The following is a 14,033-nucleotide window of genomic DNA, read 5'->3' on the forward strand; positions in this document are numbered from 1 at the left end:
GGGGGGGTTGTAATGATCAACAGTGCATTCGCGAGGTAATGTGTACGTATTTTTGTTGTGTAGCCGGGGTGTCTCGTTCCGGATCAGATAAGTGGTCGACGGGACTTTTTGCTCCGTGTTCATCCCACTATCCTTTTGTCACAGGAAAATGACCTTTTCAGTCAGCCTGGCATTTTGATACCAGATTTGAAACGGGATTATTGATCACCCCATACACGAGATACATTATTCTTCCTACTAGATGCAGATTGTCGGGACTTTGTCGACGAGAGCCGGAGCTGGCGGTTGAGCTGCTCGGATTGTGTAACTCATGTGACAGGTCTGGTAACCAAACCGTGTGTGGGGCCCGTCCGACATCGGCCGACCGGGCGTTTCCGTATCAATCAAATCAATCAATCAGATAGCCGTAGAAGCGCATTCCTTTCCCAACGGGGCTCCATTTCTCCTGGAGAAGGTCATCAGAGGCACAGGAACAGCGAACCAGTTGACTTAGCGTTCAATCTCATCGAGGGCAGCCGCGTACCCCATAAGATTCACAAAACCCCCCCAGCCCCAGTGTGCCCACATCCCGTTCTCGAAATATTCTAGCAAGGCACCAACCGTGCCAAACAGGTTCTGGAAGCCAAATGTTAATTTTTCATGGCAGCAGCTCCATTAGGGCGATCAGGGGCTGCTGATCCGACTGCAGGTGGCTCTAACTAGGCTCCACGGTTGAATAGAGGGAAGGGGGTTTTTTTTGCTTTGTTGTGCCGCACGTAGCCGTACTTCGCACTCGGGGGTAATTTCTGCAATCATCGACTCGGCTAATGCACCGCAGAAGCAGGACGAGAGGTAGCATGTCCAAGTATATCCGGTCAAATATCACGTCAAAATTGCGCCATAGAGGCGGGCCTCCAACTTCCCAGGCTAAAAGCAGACTAAAATCGGCTCCTTGAACCACTTCTTATCTGATCTTGCTGAAACCCGATTGTGCGGAGCAAGAGTGTAATAAAGCGCAAATTAAATTGGGGGCTGGGCTCCTTTCGGATCCAGCAGATTGTCTAGACCGTCGGTTCCTTTCGTTGAGTGGTACGCGGTGGTACTCATAGTACGTTCGAGTAGACAAGACCTCGTTCAACCTGCTGGTCCAGTCCCTTCATTCACTCTATCTCCTTTTAATCCAGGACCTGAGTCAGCCCTGGTCTGGCCACCTTAGATCCCACCCAAGCCCTGAAGTGCTGTCAATGCCTCTTTCAGATTGGCAGGCCTAAACATGCGCTACGAACTGGCGGCGGCATCCGACAGGGATGATCGGAAACCAAGTCGCCCCCTCCCTCCGATCCTTTCCAAACGTCACACCAGCAAACATACATACATGTAAGACGACGTCAAGCTATGTTAACCCCGCAAAGAAAGGGATGCTGCTCTTTTGCCACAGCTCCCTGAGAGTCCAATTCCCCTCTCGGGTTGGCATCACAATGACACTTGTGACTGATGAAGCTGTTATCCTGCACCGAAACGGGCGAGGACCGAACCAGACCAGACCACTTGACGTAACATGAAACTATTCTCGACCTTCACGCGACCCGGCCTGCTAGCCCGGAGAGCCACTTCTGCGACATGTGGTGGGAGAGAGATCGATGCCCAACGGACCTGCTATCGTATACGGGGCGCCACAGGCTGGGTTGTGTTCAATGTTCAATGTCCTCAGCCCTAGCCGGAGTTTCTCCGCGGGTTCAAGGCTCCAGTATCTCCAAAAGTCCACATGATGCGAGGGGTAGACTCTGATTTCTAATGACAGGCCCCATGATTCGTTGCTCAGATATGGTGGATTCTTCGAGTTTGCGCTCCCTTCGACTGTGCATCAGACTATGAGGGATTTCGCGGAATGATGTCCGTCACATCCACATACACTAGTTATGACACCCGGCATACCATGCGTCTGCCCAAGGCACTTCTTTTCGAAAACTGGGCCTCTGATCACAAGCCTGGGAGGATTGGCCGAAGATAGGAGTTCACAATCCCTGCATCACTATGACCACACACACAGACACAAAGAATGGAGCCATCGGAAGCATGCCTCCCCTAGGTAACCGGCTGCTACAAGCCATGCTACTTCTTGCTGTTTCACTGTAAAGATCCAGCCCACCACCATGAGCATACTCGCCTTTATTTTCCTCGGGAAGTGCACTGTACCTGCATTCGAGGCACGGGACGGATTCAAGGTTCAATGTAACTGTGTCTTACCTTTCCAGTCGAATTGCTTTCATACAATAAAGAATAGATCTGAACGAAGGATGTTTCCTCTTGCTTGTGCCGGGTCGCTGTCTTAGTTCAAGCCACCCGTACATTTGACGGAGATCACGATTGCTTCAGAGTCGCCGGGCTTTGCAGGAATGCAAGCCTGGTACAACTCAGTCCGAGATAGCGGCACGGACGTGCTATGACCAACAGCAAAAGACTTTTTCAGTCAATGGTGGATGGTGGACAGAGGGAAGTCTGCTAACACTCAATGCTATGACTGACAAGCAGAGATGACTTCATAAGCAGATGGGAGAGAAGGAGATTTTCGAAAGGGATACGTGAATTCAACACAGTCAATACAGTGGCCTAGGACCGACTATTTGCTGCTCTTGACGAGGACGCGTAAGTCGGAGGCATTTTATCAAATTGGAAGGCCTAGTCTATGTACAAAAGGTTGGGTCTGTCTAAAGAAACCAAAGCATGAATAACGCCTCACCGATGCAAGTTTTGTCGCGCTAATCTCAGCATGTAAACGAGAGAATTGGGGATCGGCTTTCACGATCAAACAGAAGGGCGCCTGAATGGATGCGCCTCAGTGTTCCTGGATTCGAGTTAGCGTCGAGGATTGGAATGGCAGTTGGTGTGGCACCTACAGGACGTATTCGTCCAGATTTACAACATCCGGCTCGGAGAAGATGAGATAAAAGTACTTGAGGGTTTCCGCTAGCCAGAAGCTCTCCATGTAATCCAGCTGTGGTGACTCAGGATCGCGCACATCAGCGATTGCAGCGTGGGCAAAGTGCGTCCAAGTCATCTTCTCGATATTCTTAAACATTCGCCATGCAGCATCTTGTAATTTCGTATCGCCGGTGATACGGTACAGTATAAATACAGATTCGATGGCCTCTGGTCTTTGAACAATGTCAGCGCATGAGTATGCCAGCAGGACGAGAAAACTAACCTGAGGTGATACTTCGGGTCTGGAATATCAACCACCCCCGGCGGCAGCCCGTATGTTTCAATGAGTGATTCGGCCTGCTCGATGGAATTCTGAGAGCTGGACTTCTTCGCCAAGCGGTGTCGCACATCCTGATACCACTTGTTTTCGTCCCACTTGCAATCATTGGGGTCACGACATGCGCTCAGATGGAGTATCTCTGGCATGATACCAGTGGGCATGATATCGTATGCCCAGATGCATCCATCGGCCAGCTTCCGCGCGATAGAGAGTTCTTCGGGACGGTCGAATACTTTGGCCCCAATGCCGACAGTGCCACCCAAGAAGCACTTCAGATGTTCCCATTGTGGATCCAGCCTTTCCCTGCTGGGGGAGATCACATTGGCCTGGACGTTCCCAGCGAAAAGAATGTCTTGATTGTCCTTCGTCATTGGGCGGAAGAGGAGACGGCTCTTGAGAGCTTTCATGAACGAGTCGTACATTCCGCGATATTGATTTGTTTGAGCTCCAAGCAGCATATGCTCCTTGGGGAGATACTCGTACGTCGAGTCAGCCATCCCTCCGATTGTAAATCGAGGGTCACTGAATTCCATATCTTGTGCATTCACCATCATAGGCCACAAGCCTGGCAGTTTCGTAAGTCCCTGATTCTCTTCAAAGAAGTCTGTAATCCTTTGAATGGCATCGAAGTACTTAGGATCCTTGGTCAGCTGAGACATTCGGGTGAATTCCAGACTGAGCGATCCGAGTTCAGCAAGAATAGTTTGTTTACTGGGCATAATGCCGTGACCTCCTGCAGATCTAGAGGCCGGTCAGCACCTGCTCTTATCATACGGATACAGCGCCTAGGGTAGCGCGATCCGTCCGGTCATCGTGATCGAATGTATGTCTGCCTTACCTGGTCCATTCCCATCTGGATTGCGGCATCCTGTTACGGGTGTCGAACGATCCATATATCATGTCCGCAATCTCGGTGGCCTTCTTGAGCAAGATAGGGTATTTTCCATCGGTAAGATCATAGGCTCCCAGAAATCCGCCCAGGTAGCGAATGTTGGTCTCGAAAATATTGATCTGCAGAGCGTGCGTGGTCGAGAAATCGATGCGGTCGAGAGCTTCCAGCGCTTCTTCGAACTCTTTTGTCATGCCCATGATGACCAGAGAATCAAGGGAGTCAACCAGCGTAGCTGCCCATCCAGCAAACGTCTCGCGATGGCGCCCACTGAGGGGAGACAGCTCGTCCCGTAGCCAGGCATTGTCTCTGTATCCTTTCCACGCATGTTGGAACGCCTTCTTCACGGCGTTCTGTCTCTTCTTCCTCCTCCATCCAGCAACCCACGACTCTCTTGGGAACTCATACTGTATCTTAGGTATAGCGGATGGTACTGCTGTAGGAAGAGGGATGTAATCCTCGATTGGATGATGTTCGGATTGTTTCGTCCAATGGATTCGATCACCACCTGACGATGCTGAAGTCGAGGTGGGTTGTTGCGCATTGTCATGAGCATGTGAATGTGGTCTCCTGGCGCCGGGCGGTAGACTAGAGAACAGACTGTAGGTGAGACAGATAAGAATCACAGTAGGGAAGAGATAGCTTCTCCGCGAAAGTATCATGGTGATTGGTTTACTTTATGAAGTAATGGCGCAAATGGACAGAATTGATTGATTGAGAGAAAGGACAGCCGTTCAAGCTACGGCCAGAAGTTATAATAAAGAAACAAGTTTAAGCATCGAGAGGAGGCTCGATACCAGACTCAGTCTGAAGTCACCCCGGGCTTGGGATTCCGAGACCAGTACAAAAGAGCGAACGAATTGGGGGAGTTTCCAGGTTCGCGAGACCCTTGGAAAACAGGTATTGTCTAGGAGAATATGGATGAGAAAAAGACATATGGCCCGTATATAGCCGTCAGGGATCGATCACCCCTGGCTGTAGGGGGAGCTCAAGGACCTTTCCTGCTACTTCAGGTTAAGGCTAGCTCATAAGCATCAGTGTCATTGGTAATTCCAGCATTTTAGGTGGAATGTTGTATCAGACGGGTCAATTGCACTGTCGAACAGCCAGTAATGTGTGGCATGCTGATCGCAAAGAGGAGACAAACCGCATCAGAGTGGCTCAGAAAGTCAACAGAGCTTACCACAGTAAGTAAGAGACGAGCAAGGAAAACAAGCACCGCGGCGGGAGGATCTGCCCATTGCGTAAGCTGGTGGCGCTTTCGACCCTGGCTGGCCGCGGGGCCTTGGATCTCAGGAAATGAAATGGGTTAGTGAGACTCAGATAGGTAGGATTTTCTATTCTTAACCTTTGACATATCCCGTGGGAAACGGCCCCTGGAGAGAGAGGGGGGCGGAAGGGTCTCAGGCTCTGAGCCTCTGAGCCTCTGAGCCTCTGTTATGGAACTGTAACCCGCCTCTTGGCAGCAATAGCAGCAACACCAGCAGCTCAAGGAAGATTAATTGGGGAATTTATTGGTATCCTAGGAATGCAGGTGAATGAGGCCAGCCAGGGTCTGAAGAGACAGCCTAGACTGCTTGCTAGACTAGAAGCACGCCCGTCGGGGTAGAGAGGGCTGGGTATCGGATAAAACGATGAATGTGGAGTCTGGATGGGCCCAACTTCCAAGGGATCCAGTGCTTTTGCTTGGACTGTGATTAATGGGAGTGGAGGCGGGACTGCGGGCGCACAAAAGCACGGGTGAGGGCGGGAATCCGGTTGTTCCATTCCGTCCCCTCGCTGTTTGCTCTGTTTGTGTTGCAGCCTTATCAACTAGGCATCAACGGCTGGCTTCACTACTTTGGGTTAATTCTTCTATCACTGGCAGGCTTAAAGTAAGGCTAATATCTATGATTGTACCTCCACCGTCAAAGTTATAGCATCGTCCCAGCTCCAAGTATTGCTTCAATATACCGAAGACTATATAATAAAGTATAGCAATCAAGTATGTAGAGAGGAATACGAAAACACCCATACTTTTCTTTCAGCCAGTGCTAACACAATAGCAGACAACAACTTACTGCAAAGTATAAGTCTCTATCGACCAGTAACTCGGTCCTATTCTGGGCTTGCTGTCTTAGTCCGTATTCACACTCGACTTTCTCTGCTACCTTGCGCACGTTACCATCAGACCACGCAAAGGTGTGCTGTGCCCAGCTCATACCGTACCGGTCCCATAACGGGGACGCCGCCGTCTGCTCAGACAGAATGCCCATCACGGGGTAAACAACCTCTCACTCAGTTGCTCCCATCGAGCTTGATCCTTTTCGACAACTAACTTACCCAACCCCCTGCAGGGTGTACTTCATCCCTTCCAACCCCAATGCCTCAACGGCACTGGCCACGGTCACCGAGCGCCTCCACACCGCGTTAGCAGAGGAGCCCACCCTCGTCGGCCGGTGGTTCCTGGAGCACAAGCTCATGCGAGACACGCCATCATGCCTTCCAGCGTCTACGCCTCAGCAGCGCCAAGCGCAACCACGATACATGCAGTTCCTCTCCCTCTCCTACCACGCCAACCACGGCTTCATCTACACCTCTGAACCCACCCCGGCTAACCCTCCGGCCCCGCCGCCGCCTACGCCAGCCGGAGCATCCTCCGGCAGCCCAGCATCATCGTCATCATCGGCCGCCGGTCCCATGGTGATGACCACCGTCCCGCTCGCATCCAGCAGCACCCTCTTCCACCACTTCGGCTACGCCTGCCAACCCTTCTGGTGCCACCGCCACACCGTCACCGTCCCCGGCGGCGCCGTCTACGACGTGGGCGACTTCCGCGTGCGCGTGGGCGACGTGCGCCAGACGCAGCCGGCGGCCCGAATCCGCGGCACGGTCGTGGAGATCGAATGGCGCGGCCCGTCCTTGGTCAGCTCGATAGCCTCGCAGGCGCTACTGGCCAAGAAGATGGGTTCCGGTCCGTACGCCGCCACCGCGACTGTTGACGAGTGGGCAGACGGCGATTCCGGGATCGATATGAGCTTCTTCCCGGACGGGGTGGAGGAGGCGGATGTGGACGCGGAGTACGCGGCGAGTGCGGCGCTGATACGCGAGTTCTGGGCTCGGCTGGGCATCGAAGGCGCACGCGAGGCAATCCTGGTGCCGGATGTCGGCAGGGAGGTCAAGGAGCAACTGAGGTGGCTTAAGGCGCACGGTATGCAGAGAGAGTCCGAGGAGAAGCGGGAGCAACAGCCGGACGAAGATCCCGATCCGACGGCGGGAGTGGATTCGGCGAGGCAATTTATGGAGATTTTCCGGTTCAATCGGTGACACTCTGTATTCGGTGTAGTCTTTATCAATGGAAGAGAAGGCCGAAACGCGGCGAAGCAATTCAGGTGTGTTCCCATTGTAGAAAGCTGTCGCTGGGAAGATTGCCAGACTAGCTTACGGATAATGATAATTATGTATGCTACTGTTCTCGGGGCTTTGTTGGTAAATTTGGGTTGGGTTGTGGTATGCCTCCTTTCAAGATTTCTTGGCAGGTCATAAGCCTCAACCCTACAGGGCAAGTTACTTGGTAGCCTGAAATTACATGTCAGGACCTGAGGGTATTTTCTTGTTGGGCTGTTTCGTCTGAGCATAATTACCGCTGAAGCACGAAAACTGGAACCTAGGCGGCTAGATCGACTGACAGGAGGGCTAGTAGCGAGAAGCGGCCTGTTACGAGGGCATAAGGATGTGAACATGCAACCCAGAGCATCCTCGACCAAACCAAGAGAATTCAATCTCTTGTGAAGCACACGGGTATTGTTGTCCCTCATCTGACACGACCAGACGTGGTCTAGAGTTTATGTCGGTGCTAATATTGTTTGCAACAATGACGACGAAACGACTATGACAATGGAGAGCGCGCTGATGCTCAACCCCTGGTGACCGTAATCGAATAGATAGACTACAAGAAGCTGTATCAGGAATGAGATGGGATACTGTGGAGTACACTTCTCTGCCCCCACCCTTTCGCTAACAAAAAAAATAAAACAAATTGAATATTAACAGCCATCTATTTTTGCATCATGAGCTGAACAAACTCATTGTCTGGAGGAAGGAGCAAAAATTAGTCATCGGACGGACACTCAAGCAGGGAATGTGTGAAACATACAGTCAATACGGCCGTCCCCGTCCTGGTCCGCCTCACGGATCATCTCATCGACTTCGTCATCGGTGAGCTTCTCACCGATAGAGGTCATGACGTGGCGCAGCTCCGCGGCAGAGATGAAGCCGTTGTTATCGCGATCGAAGACCTTGAAGGCCTCACGGATCTCCTCCTCGGAGTCGGTATCCTTCATCTTACGGGCCATCATGGTAAGGAACTCTGGGCAGCTGTCAATACTATGTCCGGAACCCGATGCATAGCCATCACATACCGGGGAAGTCGATAGTGCCGTTGTTGTCAGCGTCAACCTCGTTGATCATGTCCTGGAGCTCAGACTCGGAGGGGTTCTGGCCGAGAGAGCGCATAACGGTACCCAACTCCTTGGTGGTAATTTGTCCTGTAGCATAGGTTGTGTCAGAAATGCGATTAATTCTTGATAGTTTCTGTGGCGTTTGCGGTGTGGTGGTTATAGTGGTGCCAGGCGGGTTTCGTTGAGGGGTAAGGAACTACACTAACCATCGCCATCCTTGTCCTATCAGGGATCACGAGAAACGAATCAGTAAACATTGTTTCATAGCAGACGAGAAAGCATCGGGGTCGCTTACAAAGAGGGAGAAGGCCTCCTTGTACTCGGAAACTTGCTCTTCGGTCAGAGAATCGGCCTAAATGATGGGATGTTAGCAATTCTGACCAGCATTCCAGATCGATCTGCCCCGCAAAGTGGGGGATTTTCAACACAACTAGGCCAAGACCGCGAACAGGAAGATAGACATACCATGGTTAATGAGATATATGTGATGGAATCACGAAAGGACCAAGAAGAAAGTTAATGGATCGAGGAATGAAGGAAGAAGAGGGAAACTGTTGGTTTGGTAGGAGTGGGCGAAAGTAGTGGGGGGGGGAGGGAGGAGGAGTCGGTAGTAGTAGTGGTGGTGGTGGAAGATGATTTAAGGGGAACCCGAACCCATCATAATAATAAAAGGACCATTGAGCGGGATTGCCTGGCAAGGCGGTCGCTTATGCCCGAAACGTGACCCGCCTGGGCCACCATGTGTCCTCAACTGTCAATTATTTATTGCCATGAATAGGTGGTATTTACAGTCTGTAGTTGCTATTTTTGTTCGGAAGTGCTTCTGCTGCTGGCTTTAATTGCCACTGCATGCTTCTCTAATTTCCTGCCAGCCCTGCGTGATGGCTGTGCCCCTCGTGCATTTGCTGTCGTCCCCTCGTGCTCGCACCGCCGCTCGTACTGTTCCAGTTAGGTTACCGCCTAGAAAGCAGTGTCTGGCCGCACCCGTGGATCCCCGGCAGTACCAAAGCTTGAAGGCAGCAAGTTCCGCAGCTGTGTCCCAGGGTCAACTTTATTCAGGTACTTTTCGCTGCAGAGTTCCCTGGCAGTCCATTCACTGCTGCGTTCCTTCTGCTACTTTGAGACTAAATTGTGTTGAATGCGATGATTGTCCCTGTCTGCTGCGTTCCCATCTGCGCGCAGAAATAGTGCTTGGATGGCCACAGCTGGAAACCAACCCAACGGTGGTCCCTCGTTGCACCGAAGAGAGAGATATTCTAGGGTTTCTCTTGGGTTATCATTCATACTCCGAGACTGGTCATAGGAAATATGTATCTTTTGTCCTGATACGGTAAGCGATATAGTATACAGACGCAGTTGAAGACCGACTCTCGAACTATGTCGAAGTAATTACAACAATGCCTTTATCTCACTGTAGCCCGGAAGAAGCAGGAGGAGCATGATACTAACGGTAGGAAGCATGCTGCTGAATGCCTTTCAATGATGTAGGCGCGACTCTATCCTCCTCTGGACAAACCAACACTTGACTTCTGAGTTGTATACTTCAAGCAAGAAGGATCTGGGCCTACCTGAGACTTTATCAAAGGCCTGAATCTTCATCACTGAAATACCAGCATAATAAGTTATTGAGTACGGAGTACACAAAGTTGCGACCAGGGTGCTGATGGCTGACGTAATGGCGAGGATCATCCATGCTCCATGCCGTGCTTTCCGAAAGAGGGAAAGTGCCGGATTGGCCTTCATGTGCAACATGCCCGGGAGGTCCAGCTACGGAAGTACAGGAACAGCGACAGGTCCTATCGGGCGCATTTCGTGTTAATCATCTGCACAGTGACCAGGAGAGTCCTTGTACTTACGCGAAACGGTCTATTCTCTCTTGATTTCACTTCTAACAAGAGCCTCGTCCCAACTCTATCTCTCCTGTGTGGCCCGACAATGATCAGGGTAGCAGCAGTCTAGAGGCGCAACCCCCCCCCCCCCCCCGTTGACGGAACACCGCAGAACAAGGGCAACACCCACAGACATTGCTTCACCATGTGGCGGGACCGGACCAATCTGTACTCTTCATACCTATACACCGGTCGTCTTTGCGAACATGTCATGCTGATCTTTCGATTGATCATAGTTACATCTCCTACCGTCAGTCGTTCACACATCATCCGGCCAAGAAGCCACGTTATCTCGGCGCCTCCAATGGCTTCTCCGACATCCCCTCACAGTCTGAAGAGAGCCGCCGACTCATCGGCGAGACGGGCGGATCAGATGAGGATGGCGACGCTATCATCGAGATGGACGTATTACCCCCGCGCTGGGTCGATGTGCAGGATGAAGTGACGGAGCTGCTCGCCGACATCGCGCAGAAGTCCGCCCAGCTGGACAAGCTACACCAAAAGCACCTTCTCCCCGGGTTTGGTGACGAAGAGATCAGGAAGCAGGATGAAGCAGCCATCGAGCGACTCACCCAGGACATCACGCGCTCCTTCCACGTATGCCAGAAGGCCGTGCAGAGGATCGAGATGATGGTGCGGGATGCTAAACAGCAGGGCGGAGTCAGCAGCGGAGATGAGACCATGGCGAAGAATCTACAGATCTCGCTGGCCGCACGTGTGCAGGAAGCCAGCGCTCGATTCCGGAAGAAACAAAGCAATTACTTGAAGAGTGAGTGTTGCGGCTGCGAGCCCTCGCTTTCGGGCCCTGTACATTCTGGTTCTATGCGCTAACCATTGTCTGGCTGGCAGAGCTACGAGGTTTGGAGGGTGGCGCTTCCTCTTTTGACCGGTCGCCGACCCCGATGCAGAATCCCTTCACAGATCCCTCCCTCCTGGAATCAGACGCGGACAAGTCCTTCTCCCAGTCCACTCTCATGCAAACCTCACAGCGTCTGTCAACATCAAATGACGCCGCTATCGTACAACGGGAACGGGAAATTAATGATATCGCTAAAGGAATTATTGAGCTGTCAGACATCTTCCGCGAGTTACAGGCTATGGTGATTGATCAGGGTACTATGCTGGATCGCATAGATTACAACATTGAACGTATGGGCACGGAGGTCAAGGCAGCAGATAAGGAGCTCAAAGTAGTAAGTTCTATTTGGTCGTCGTATTGCGAAATGAGACTAACATAGCATCCTATCTCAGGCTACTAACTACCAGCGGCGCACGGTCAAACGCAAGATTCTCCTCCTCTTGGTGATATTGGTGGCAGGGTTATTCATCGTATTGCTAGTCAAACCAAAGAAACATGATTCCCCCGCGCCTCCTTCACCGGCACCGGCACCGGCACCGGCACCAGCATCGGAGCCACCCTCTACACAGCCAAACCAACCACTCCCTGGATTGAGCTCTCGTGCATTCAGGTCAAGCTACCACCGAAAGAGACGACCGTCGTTGACCAGGGTCGCGAGGGACAAATGGGTGGATCCAGACATATACCCATAGTTCTTTCCGTTAAATCCAGTACTTTCGCCTGGTTCCGATGATACAGTGTCATTCTCCAATAGCAAAATCAGCCAACAGCCAGCCAACATCATAAAAGATTGTAAAAAGTGTCTCCCTGCAGAAGCATGGCTAAACAGCGGAAATACGGAGCTTGAAAATGTGCGTGCCAATGGAAGCACACAATGAAACTTGAACAGCTGGTGAATGTCGAAATCAGAGCGGTAGCTTGCATATCCATATACCCACCTAGTAGTGCGGGGTATCAATTCTGTGCATCGCCTTCCTGCTTCAAGAGCTCCGCCACATCAGCATCCAGATCGCCGCTCGCAAATTGAGCGTAGTCCTCTTCTTCGTGAGTGACCTTGCGTTTCTTGGCATGGAGGCCATTCGACCCGTCAAAAATTGCCGGGCCTAGATCTGATGTGGGGTAGGATGGGTTCAGAGGATGCTCAATTCCAGGAAGTGTGAACCCGCTGACAATCTGGGTTTCGTTGGTGAGTCCTGGAATTGTTTCCTGGGGAGCCTGTTTCGGAGAGCCAACGGGTGTTAGGGCCTCAACGGGCGGAGGAGTCAGAGCCTCGACCTCCGGCCGAGGCACACTCGCTTCTCCACCAAGCCCGAGGTCTCCAGTAGCCGCAGGTGAGCTTTCCGCAGACAGGCCTCGCATGATGCCATCCTCGACCTCCCGCTTGGTCGCCTCGGTTTCGGCCTTTCTTTCTCCGAGCTGCGTGGCCAGTCTCTGCTCTTTTGACAAAGCTGAGCGATTGGTCTCCAACAGTTTCTCAAGACCGTCAATTAGTGCCAACCGCGATTTGATCACCTCCGAAACGGAGCTCTCAGCATTCGCCAGAGCCTTCAATAATTGGCTGAGCCGTGCAGCGTGCACCGGAGGGGTAGGCAACGGGTTCTTCGGATCGTGTAGCTTATCGTACTCTGCGTTGGCAGCGGTGGCGGATGCAGTCGAAGTTACTGTAGCTTTTGAAAGGGCTGTCTGCAAAGGGACCAATGGCTGAAGCTCAGATGGGGTAGAACCGGACGAAGTTGAGAAGAGTGATCCGCCCAATGGCGGCTTTTTCCCGGTAGAGCGTGATTTATCAATCTCTGGAAAGATATGAGCTAAGGTTGTATTGAAGCGTCCATTCAAAGCGTCCTTACCATCCACTCGAGCCTCGATAACATCCTGGATTGACGGCTCGAAGATTGCCCGTGCCCTCCAAACCTCTATTACTCGTCGCAGCTTCTGTTGAATGTCATTCGAGGCACCCTTGTATGCAGTAGCCGTCGCCTCCGCGATGATCTTCTAGATGTCAGCTTTATCCTTAATCTTACGAGGTTTTGACGTAACATACTGGAGAGAACGCGAGGAGGAAGTCTTCCTTGCGCCGCGCGCGCGACTGTTGCACGACCTCTGGGTTGGGTCAGTCATCGGGGACCAGGCTAGTAGTATGTGCCGTGCGTACCATTGGCGAGATAAATCAGATTCAATCGCTTCGGCGCAGGCGATTCACGCAATTTCTGCAGCCAAAGCTGCCCTGTCCGCTCCGCGTGTCGTCTATCGATTGCGGACCTGGTTAGCCAAGACCAATTGGTTATCCATAGCTGTCAAGATCATTTACCTATGGAACATAACCCATTGGGCGACTGTGACAATGCCTTCTTGGGTCTCGTTGAGCGCAGAGAGCTTCGCTTTGACAGCGTCATCGGTATAAGCCATTGTGGTTGCTTCGCTCTTTCAGAACAGCAATCTACTGTGGTCTGGCAAGTGTGATGGGGTAATTGTGGATTTCGGTATGTTTGGGCTGGCGACTCGAGTTGTTATAGGTAGATAAGTGGTGGCTAACCCTTGGAGATACAAACGGGACAAGGAGAGGATACAGAAAGGCCAAGACGAGGTCCAGAGGAGCAGAAGAGAATAGAAAGAAGGACTACTGAGGTGAAAGTGAAGGATTCCCTGAAGAGTAAGTCACTCTCTCAGGTCCGATGCAAGCTGCAGCCCAGAGCTCTTACCGCCCTCCGTGGCAGAA

At 51.9% G+C, this 14,033-nt stretch overlaps 6 protein-coding genes across 6 annotated transcripts; 3 read left to right on the top strand and 3 right to left on the bottom strand.

Annotated features, from left to right (window-relative positions):
• Positions 1-2,609: 2,609 nt before the first annotated feature.
• BO66DRAFT_387202 (glycoside hydrolase family 47 protein) lies at positions 2,610-5,126 on the bottom strand. Its single transcript, XM_025646240.1, has 3 exons — positions 4,080-5,126; positions 3,185-3,982; positions 2,610-3,134 (listed from the first exon to the last, which is right to left on the bottom strand). Exons 1-3 carry the CDS (start codon positions 4,790-4,792, stop codon positions 2,873-2,875), a joined length of 1,773 nt encoding a protein of 590 aa, XP_025509078.1. The 5' UTR covers positions 4,793-5,126; the 3' UTR covers positions 2,610-2,872.
• Positions 5,127-6,032: 906 nt separating this feature from the next.
• On the top strand, positions 6,033-7,488 carry BO66DRAFT_338391 (uncharacterized protein). The gene is made up of 3 exons (XM_025644356.1): positions 6,033-6,114; positions 6,179-6,391; positions 6,467-7,488. The coding sequence occupies exons 2-3, from the start codon at positions 6,378-6,380 to the stop codon at positions 7,434-7,436; spliced, it is 984 nt and encodes a 327-aa protein (XP_025509079.1). The 5' UTR covers positions 6,033-6,114; positions 6,179-6,377; the 3' UTR covers positions 7,437-7,488.
• Positions 7,489-7,708: 220 nt separating this feature from the next.
• On the bottom strand, positions 7,709-9,092 carry BO66DRAFT_387205 (calmodulin). Its single transcript, XM_025646241.1, has 6 exons — positions 9,035-9,092; positions 8,865-8,921; positions 8,776-8,791; positions 8,531-8,656; positions 8,266-8,478; positions 7,709-8,201 (listed from the first exon to the last, which is right to left on the bottom strand). The coding sequence occupies exons 1-6, from the start codon at positions 9,035-9,037 to the stop codon at positions 8,167-8,169; spliced, it is 450 nt and encodes a 149-aa protein (XP_025509080.1). The 5' UTR covers positions 9,038-9,092; the 3' UTR covers positions 7,709-8,166.
• A 238-nt stretch (positions 9,093-9,330) lies between these two features.
• On the top strand, positions 9,331-10,190 carry BO66DRAFT_4128 (uncharacterized protein). The gene has a single exon (XM_025649373.1). It carries the CDS (start codon positions 9,451-9,453, stop codon positions 9,901-9,903), a length of 453 nt encoding a protein of 150 aa, XP_025509081.1. The 5' UTR covers positions 9,331-9,450; the 3' UTR covers positions 9,904-10,190.
• A 346-nt stretch (positions 10,191-10,536) lies between these two features.
• BO66DRAFT_387206 (t-SNARE syntaxin TLG2) lies at positions 10,537-12,426 on the top strand. The gene is made up of 4 exons (XM_025646242.1): positions 10,537-10,626; positions 10,695-11,227; positions 11,308-11,651; positions 11,710-12,426. Exons 1-4 carry the CDS (start codon positions 10,604-10,606, stop codon positions 12,007-12,009), a joined length of 1,200 nt encoding a protein of 399 aa, XP_025509082.1. The 5' UTR covers positions 10,537-10,603; the 3' UTR covers positions 12,010-12,426.
• On the bottom strand, positions 12,141-13,723 carry BO66DRAFT_444916 (CTD-interacting domain-containing protein; the record flags this gene model as incomplete). Its single annotated transcript, XM_025651617.1, has 5 exons — positions 12,141-13,125; positions 13,165-13,306; positions 13,359-13,417; positions 13,470-13,561; positions 13,626-13,723. 5 exons carry the CDS (start codon positions 13,721-13,723, stop codon positions 12,272-12,274), a joined length of 1,245 nt encoding a protein of 414 aa, XP_025509083.1. The 3' UTR covers positions 12,141-12,271.
• Between the last annotated feature and the right edge of the window lie 310 nt (positions 13,724-14,033).

Source organism: Aspergillus aculeatinus (assembly GCF_003184765.1).
Source record: "Aspergillus aculeatinus CBS 121060 unplaced genomic scaffold BO66scaffold_1, whole genome shotgun sequence".
In the NCBI taxonomy this organism is placed as follows: Eukaryota; Fungi; Ascomycota; class Eurotiomycetes; order Eurotiales; family Aspergillaceae; genus Aspergillus; species Aspergillus aculeatinus.